This window comes from Rhinichthys klamathensis, unplaced genomic scaffold (genome assembly GCF_029890125.1).
Source record: "Rhinichthys klamathensis goyatoka isolate OS25496 unplaced genomic scaffold, OSU_Roscu_1.1 h1tg000216l_1, whole genome shotgun sequence".
NCBI classification, from domain to species: Eukaryota; Metazoa; Chordata; class Actinopteri; order Cypriniformes; family Leuciscidae; genus Rhinichthys; species Rhinichthys klamathensis.
This window is the reverse complement of record NW_026606741.1, coordinates 1,220,930-1,229,484: the sequence shown is the minus strand read 5'-3', so window position 1 is coordinate 1,229,484 and position 8,555 is coordinate 1,220,930. Positions and strand designations below refer to the sequence as shown.

The 8,555-nt window shown below is 39.7% G+C and overlaps 1 protein-coding gene across 1 annotated transcript; it reads right to left on the bottom strand.

Moving 5' to 3' along the window:
* Window positions 1-2,656: 2,656 nt before the first annotated feature.
* Window positions 2,657-8,110, bottom strand: LOC130097303 (uncharacterized). The gene is made up of 7 exons (XM_056264102.1): window positions 7,937-8,110; window positions 7,717-7,853; window positions 7,438-7,531; window positions 6,941-7,285; window positions 4,650-4,827; window positions 3,750-3,877; window positions 2,657-3,290 (listed from the first exon to the last, which is right to left on the bottom strand). The coding sequence occupies exons 2-7, from the start codon at window positions 7,791-7,793 to the stop codon at window positions 2,976-2,978; spliced, it is 1,137 nt and encodes a 378-aa protein (XP_056120077.1). The 5' UTR covers window positions 7,794-7,853; window positions 7,937-8,110; the 3' UTR covers window positions 2,657-2,975.
* Window positions 8,111-8,555: the final 445 nt, after the last annotated feature.

Genomic DNA, 8,555 nt, shown 5'->3' with positions numbered 1-8,555 from the left:
TACTCACTTATAAGGCCATCCAAATCTCCTCACTCCATCCAGAAAAAACTGAAGCGCCGTACTCGCTGTGTTGTTGGACCCAGCATTGAGGTACATTATCTAAAGGGTGGAAAACGGACATGAGTAATACTAATAATAGTTATGGGATGGTTGTCATAACATGGACACCCTACAAAAAATATGGATTATACCAGCAATATTTTCATGAGTATGTACTTTGATACAGTAGGAAACTTACCTTCCTCGAGTACCCATCAATGCCACTGAATATCAACATGTTATATCTGGTGAAAAAAAGGACATGGTTTAATTATAAAGAAGCAGAGGATAATTACCCACAAAAAAGAATGCCAATGATAACTATTTTAAGTCCTGCTATATTCAAATGTAATAAACACACCTAATGAGTTTATGATTGGTGTCTATGTGCTGCAGAAAATGTGGGCCTTGAACACAGTATTTTCGCCGAACAACACAGCCCATACTTGTTCTTCTTGACAAGATGCCCTCTGTATCAACTCTATGCATAGAGGCCTTGAGTCTGGTCCATTGTACATGGTGGCCCTCTGCTTCAAGACACCCCTTGACAATCTGGTATCCAGCATGGGGTTAGTCTAGATTTGATGGCTCTCACTTCATTATCCAGAGCATCATCAGTCATGGTGGAATACAGGCTTCTAACTGACATGTTGTACTCCTGCATCCTCCTGTATATGGTTCTTCTTGAGACTCCAAGAATGTCTGCTTCACATGTGGCAGGTAGACCTAGATGAAGAAGACTTTGGAGATGGTCCTCTGTTACCTGTAGTCTAAAACGTCCATGGGGACCTATACTCCTCACCACAGATATTGAGGAGGGGGGGGGTGGGGGGGGGGTGGGTTATTTCGCAGGTCTAACAAACTGCTCAGTTGATGGAGGGCTTCACAAATATCATTAGGCAGAGCTACATTCTCCATTGCATTTATGAAGGCCCTCTCTTGGGTCACTATGTATTCCAAATAATCAAGATCAGGAGGGTTGTTGTTGAGGGCACACTGCAGTCTTTCCCTCAATCTGGCTAGGCACTCCTGAATGACAATGTTCTGCAAAAGCAATGTAATGAATTGTTAACATACACCATCTAGTAATGCAACCCATTTCATCAGCTGGAGCCATTCTTTTCTGTATCATACTATGTATTAGATGACATTGTCATACATTAATAATAGTGTTACTATTTGTATTAGTTATTGTGGTACTAATAATATTCCAAATAGGAGATGTGAGATACAGAGTTAGCTGGTAACATAATAATCTAGAAGTAGTAAAGGTTGAAAGTAGTAGGAACTTTTCATTGCAAAGAAATGTAATTGCTTTATCATAAACAGATTCAATTATCACTGATTGCTATGGATTTCATGTCAAGTTTATATCAAATGTGATGGAGGCGATGGATGAGGAACCACCAAAATTAAGGAATAGTAGCAAACCAGTTGTACTTGTTATGTGACTACAAGCCAACTAGTTATGAATGTTACAATATTGCCATATATGTTTCCTATACCATGGTAACAGTAAAAACTAATTTGTAACTAGTTGGATCGTGCCCATAATCACTATAACATTAAGTTTCACCTTTCTAAACTTTGTGCAGATCACAGCATAAGCTGGTCAAAAATCAATCTCCAAAAGAACAGCTAGGTTCACAGGCTCAGGTAAGTCACAGGTGGGACTGGCAAGTTAGTTAGCACGATGCCTTCTATTTCTAGATCTTCTAACTAAGTTTACCGGTACTTATCTGAGCTAACGACATGATCACTGTCACTAGATATAAACAAATCATTGACTTTCACTTGGTGCTATTCACTGGCAGTACAAAAATAAAAAGGGTTTTAGTACGCACTGCTATTTGTAGACTAGCTCCAGCGCGTTTTTTGCTGCGTTGCTAAAATAATAGCTGAAACAATACTAATGTGCTAGTCATAGATATAGAACAATTGTGCTAGCTAGTCGTCTAATGTAATTGTAAACATGATTTGTGTATGCTCGCGGACTAAACGAAACGTTTCTACAAAATAGCTATAACATTAACAACAGGTAAACAAAAGATCGTTAGATCGTAAAAAAAAAATGTCATTACCGTATTTGTCCCAGCCGAATCCATGGTGGTAGTCACTGGTCACGCCAGTCGGCAAGTCAGGCAAGCACTTCTTCTTTGTTTCATGGCGGGTAACATACTGTGCTCCAAAACATTGGTGCTGATTGGCCCAAGAGGAGTCCTGTGCGCCAATGAACGCTATCTATCGATCTGCGCTCGATTGCTCTTCCTTCATCCTCCAACTACCCGGATGTCTGTCTCAGTAACTTGAAATTGAATTTGAAAACTGAATCTGAATTGTGAGAAGTGAATGTGAAGATATATAGAGAGTTTAATTTTCAGTGAGGATCAAATTGTATTGGACTTCAGTTCCAAACGAATAAATTCAATTTCAAATTATACAATTCAGATTCAGTTTTTGAATAAATTAAATTTTAATTAAACAATACAATTTCAAATTATGTGATTCAAATTCAGTTTTTCAATGCAATTATTCAAGTTTAGCCATTCAAATTCAAATATAAATGGTTCAAATTCAGTTTCTGGTGGCACATATTTCAGCCCATAGGGCTCGTTCTGAACTACAACGGGCTCGTTCTCAACTACGACGGGCTCGTTCTCAACTAAGACGGGCTCGTTCTCAACTACGACGGGCTCGTTCTCAACTACGATGGGCTCGTTCTCAACTTGATCTAGACTTTTAGCGCTATGTTTGTTATGGAGATGTTTTCTAAAGCCTGAAAAAGTCCAAAATCTCTGGTGGCATCCAGTCTGGTCACACATCAATTGAAACTTCTTACCAGGATAAAACGCATGGAAAACTTTGAGATGACGGATCAACATTTGAACGGTAACAAAACTACACTTGCAAACAAAGCATCTGAACATCATAACTCTTTAGTTAAGAAGCTTAGCTCTTAGGTCCTTGACTCTGGGAGTTTCGTGAGAATGACCTACATCAATGTTGTAGATGGTGGTCTGCACAAATGTGTACATGCCATTTAAGGCCTGGTCATAGGAGATGCCGAAAACATAATGTGCTTTGAAAAGTTCATCAAAGGCTGACAGGGAAGACTTGCCCTTGCAGGGAAGGAGATCACCATCCAATGCAATGTAGATCTCGTGGATGTGCTTTCTTGTCGTCCCAACTGCCAGGATGTAGGGCTGTCGTCGCTGGTTTGGACCAGAGTGCTCCTGAAGGCTGCGACATGACTGTAAGATAACAATAAACTGAAATTCATCTACACTGAACAATGCATTTTGATGGATAAGTCAGACTCTGATAGAAACCTTTGATGGCACAGTTAGCTTTCCCATGCAGAATATATTCAGTATGTGATAAGGCAACCAAGGTTTTTGTACCACGGTCACACGAAGAGAGAGAATTAAACAGAGAGATCATCAATGTTGGTTACCTTATCACATGTCCCTGCAAACTCCAATACGTTGGCAAGACAAACAGACAACTAAAAATAAGAATGAACGAGCACAAGACTGCAGTCAAAAGAGGTGAACCCCACTCTCTATGCACTTCAAGGAGGCAAAACATAAATGATCAGACTTAAAATTCTGTGGAGGTGACATTGAAAAAGAAACAGATCAATAATCTGGGGGGTTACACAATTGCCTTTTGACAATGGCCATTGCCATTGGAGATCAGGACACACTGACCTTATGAAATTTAACTACATGGTCCACAGCTTCCCGGGTACTGATCTTTACAGCTCCCTTCTTTCCACTTGGAGGTGGTGGCAGTAGGTAGACCAGCAGTAGCAGTGAGGCCATGTCACTATCCCAACCTGAGAAGGCAGGAGCATCTGCTTTAAGCATGATATACACCTGACCAAAACCTTTGAAACTACATCAATATTAAAACTCAAAACTCTTTTCAATAACAATACTAGTTCTACAACTAACAAATTTTTTTTGATAATCGATGAACCTGTCAATTATTAATCAATTGGTTGATTAAAAGGCCTGTATTTTATCAGGGAAATTTTACTCTGCACAATGCGGTCCTTCAAACATTGTGCAAATTGAAGCCTATGAAAACGCTAGTAAATTAATCTACGTGGACTTTACGTGTACGTTATAAACTTGTTATATACCACGTGTACGTTATAAACCACTATATTAAAAATGCTAAATGTAAAAACAAAAGCACAAACTAAGTGTAAACTGGTTAAAGGTTGAATGTTCTACAGTAACACACATTAAATTTTCTGAACAGCATTATTCAGTAAATGTATGGGATTTTTAACATTTATATATTTTACATAATCTCATTACAGTTACTGCTCTCATAATAACACAATTAGTTTTGTTTAATGTAGAGTTTAAAGATAAATAAATCTTGTGTAAAATACTGAGGAAAACATCTCGAAACAGTGTTTCACAGACCAAACTAATCGATTATGAAATTTCTCGATTATTTTCATTATCGATTTCATTGATTAGTTGTTGCAGCCCTAAAAATATATATTATTTGTCTAAACAGCCATTTGTCATGGTAAAGAAATGAAATAAGTCGACATTTGAAAGATACACACCAGATTCATGTCAATTATTTACCTGGGACCTCGTCATCCTCATCAGTGTTCTTCTCTGCAGACTGGATAAGGTGGTCAAGCAGGGGTGTCTTGCTGATGTTCTTGGCTTGCTTTATTACTTTGGCCTTCAGGAAATCCCATTTCTCAAGGAGTTTTGATGAAGTCTCAGCTCCAAACAACAGGTCAAAGTCTTGCGCCACCTAAAGGGGAGGAAGCAAGCATGTGTGTATTTGATGATGGTGGTATAGTCGTAGGTGACAGTTTTAATCTAGGAACAGCTGTTCTTGACATTGCAGAAACATAGTAAATGTGCTTAGAGCTTAGATTCTTTACCCGAGCCCGACCCGACCCACGGGCCGGGCCGGGCCGATATTTCCCGCCACTATGCTCGGGTCGGGTCGGGCCCTTGATCAAGCACGTCACGCGCAGCGTCTCCTCCACTCGCACGCACACTGTGCTGTATTGTGTAGCTTAAGTGCAACGGGGAGCTTGAAGAAGTAAAGAAAAAAATCAAGGAAGTATACTTTGTGCAAGTATGAAGGAAAGTCGGATATGGAAATATTTTAAATTAGTCGTGGGCAGTGACAACTTGGCTTTGTTGAGTGCAAGTGCGGCGCGCTGCTCGCCTATGACAGCAAAAAAATTGGGACTTCGACGATGAGCAGACACATGAAGCAGGCTTGCCATGACAGAAAGGATGATAGTCAGCCTTCAATGTCGTCTTTTGTTACTTTTCCAAGCATACCGCTGAGGGCGAGCTTTTCTTTTTTTTCTTTTTTTTTCACTTTTCTTCATTCGGATCCATTTGCGATCCATTCGATTCTGAATAAATAAACAACGCAGTTTACATGCTTCGTCCTTGTTACATTATTCATAAAGATAACAATTAATAAATGCACGCAATAAAGGGAACATGCCTTTCAACTTATGTGTGCAAAATTCAGAATTAAATGAATGTGCAGCAATTTGTACAAATAGAGAGTCTGTAGGCCTACGTGTAGCCATTAAATAAGTGCATTTACTTTCGTATTTATTAAAACATGATGTTATTTTTTCCCATCTATGTTGATTATGAAAGTGAACAGAGTAGATAGGAGGATGCGCAATATCGGGAGACATGGAGTGGTTCAGGCATGATTTTGACCACTTAATTATGTTTTGTTTTGTAGAAAGCCTTTTTTTAAAGTGAATTTCGTTTTGTATAAATTGTATCTTAATTTTAATACATTTTTCATCAACCAATTGCCTGGATTTAATAAATAAGAAGCAAATATAGCAGAAAATATAATCATGACATGGAGGCGCCGGCGAGCCGCGGTCACATAGCACGTGAACTGGAGCATCTCATCATAAATTAAATCAATTCTCGGCACGCTGGTCACCGAATTTACAAATGCACATCTTGCTTGTTGCACGCGTCGCACACATATGTCGAAATAACATTATTAATAATAATGAATCTTTAAGAATATTTGATTGAATGCTGAATGTTGTGCTTGTTCAATTTAATAAAATTAAAACTTTCATTGTGATAATTAAAATAATTGAATGTTAAATATTAAGTGGCCAATTTTGGCACATTTCTTAAAGGAGCTGTATGTAAGATTGTGGACAAAACTGGTACTGCAATCACTTTCAAATTACTGTAGAGCGGTGCATCCCCTCCCCCTCCCCCCTGACTCGAGGTTGCCAGATCGGCTGAGGATCCAGCAGGAACGTAGGCTGCTACAAGGAGCTTTCAACTAGAGCAGAGCTGGCAACCCGGATGCTGCAACACTACTGACTTCGTGATTGGTAGATAGGTGGAGGGTTGGGCTTCAGGCCGAAACACAAGATGACAACATCAACATCAGTTGAGGGCTGCAACTTTACTTTTTAAATGACAATATCGTGGCCGTACTACTGTTGTCAGTGATATAAGTATTTGAAATGATCATGATTTCTTAATGTCTAGAGACACACCAGGGCCATTTTATGATTAATTGAAAAACATTTCTTACATACAGCTCCTTTAACAGTATTTATATAATATAGCCTAGGCTATATATAAAATTGCGCCGCTCCCCCCTGTCGATGGTCTAGCACCCATTCAGCACCTGCGTTAAAAAAAACGATCTGGCGTCGCCCCTGGTTATAACGGCCAACGTAAAAATGGTCGGGTTTAAATCGGGCTCGGGCTCATAATTACAGTTAATGTGTCGGGCCGGGCCGGGCTCGGACACAACGTGCACGGGCTCGGGTCGGGTCGGGCTTGATTTTTTGGGCCCGATCTAAGCTCTAAATGTGCTTAAAAAAAAAAAAAAAAACACTTACAAGGCCTTTTGTGTCAAGAAACCTTGGGAACACAGTAAGCACTGTGCTGCATTGCTCAGGATCATGGATCAACTTTTGCCTGTGCTGAAAGGTTTCTCTCATTTTCATGAAGATCTGTTCGTTGTCTGTGCTGTGTTTCAGTAGAGATATGGCCTCACGACACTGGTCTCCCTCCAACTCCTGCACTTTAGTCACTTCTCTCTCCAAGTTTGGTCCACTGCTGCCTGTAGTGTGAGAGCTCCTTCTCCTACACCCATTGGTACCGCCATTGCTGAGTTCTCGCTGTGTGTTTTTAACCTTCCAGGCAATGTAGCCCTCATTGCTGTCTATGTCAAAAAAGTGTTCCTAAAGACAACAAAGATGGAAATGTATATAAAAAAAAGTTTCAGCATGAATTAATAGAGATCTTTAGAAAAGAAGTGTGAGACTTCTAAAATGCACCAGAACATTATTCATTTGTTTGTTAAGATTAACCTTACTTTTAAATATGTACTCACATAGCCTTTTTTGGAGTAGGGATCTTTTAGAGAGGGGAACAGTGTTACTATCCCCAACGCATACTGTGCTCTTTTATCCATAGGGGGAGCACGTCTGTGGAATAAATGTGCATTAAAACCAACACACCGGAAAACCTATGATCTGCGCAAGGCCAAAGCTCATTAGCCACGGTTGTCATTTAATGATAATCACCTGTTTGATTACAACTACCATATCTGCAATTGAATACTATGAATATACACTTTACCAAATCATGCACCATAAAGCATTTTACTTACCCATACATTTCAAACATTTCAGCAACAACAATGCCGACGAGATCACGGCGTGCTCGGTCCTTCATCTCTCCTGTCATTGCATATTTTGCAAGGATTTTCTCCCCTCCAGGCTTTTGTTCCAGAATTCTTTTGACAAGCTTGACAACAGGAAAAAATGTTGTGGTAACAGTAACTGGTAAATGTAATATTTGAAACATAAAGAGAAATGTTCTGAAATCACCTCTTTGGCTTGTGAAGAACTGCAGTATGTAGACTTTTTGGGGACATCACAAAGGCGTCATCAATGCGCTGTCTTTTTGGGGACATCAGAGAAGCATCACTGTCCGATGAGGGTGATGATAGTGACAAGGTGTCTGTGCATGAGGATTGGATCGGAGAGTCTGAAAAGGGCAAAAAGATCAACATTTAAAAAATCAGTCAATGTTTCCATAGGTTTAAAGGGCATGGTGCAGGTTAAACACTAGGGCCTACTGTCGATTAATGGGTACATAAAGCAGTTAAGATATGTATATAAAGTTAGAAATATCTCCAAAATGGTGTTAAAGTCCAGTTTTTGTAGTTTTTGTTTAGTAACGGTTATTTTTTACGCGACTCGGCGATGACGTCACATGAGGTAGACGCAGGCAGCAGGCAGCGGCGCGCTTCAGAATTGGTTCACAGTAAAGTCTGATGGTTCACAGCCGAGGAGATCGATGTTCTCGTCAGGGCCGTAAAAGAAAGAGAAGTGACATTGGGGACGGGACAAACCCACCCATATTAGCTTCGGTTAAACATGCATATACTAATTTGGGTAAATGTGTCAGCTTTATGCCTATTTTTCCTATCGTCATGAACACAAC

Excerpts from the sequence above, each read along its gene's own strand:
- LOC130097303 (XM_056264102.1), bottom strand. The coding sequence starts at position 7,793 with ATGACAGGAGAGATGAAGGACCGAGCACGCCGTGATCTCGTCGGCATT. Across the intron at positions 3,878-4,649 it reads TGAGGATGACGAGGTCCCAG|GTTGGGATAGTGACATGGCC; the intron begins GTAAATAATTGA and ends CTGCCTTCTCAG. Across the intron at positions 3,291-3,749 it reads ATGTAGTTAAATTTCATAAG|TCATGTCGCAGCCTTCAGGA; the intron begins GTCAGTGTGTCC and ends GTTATCTTACAG.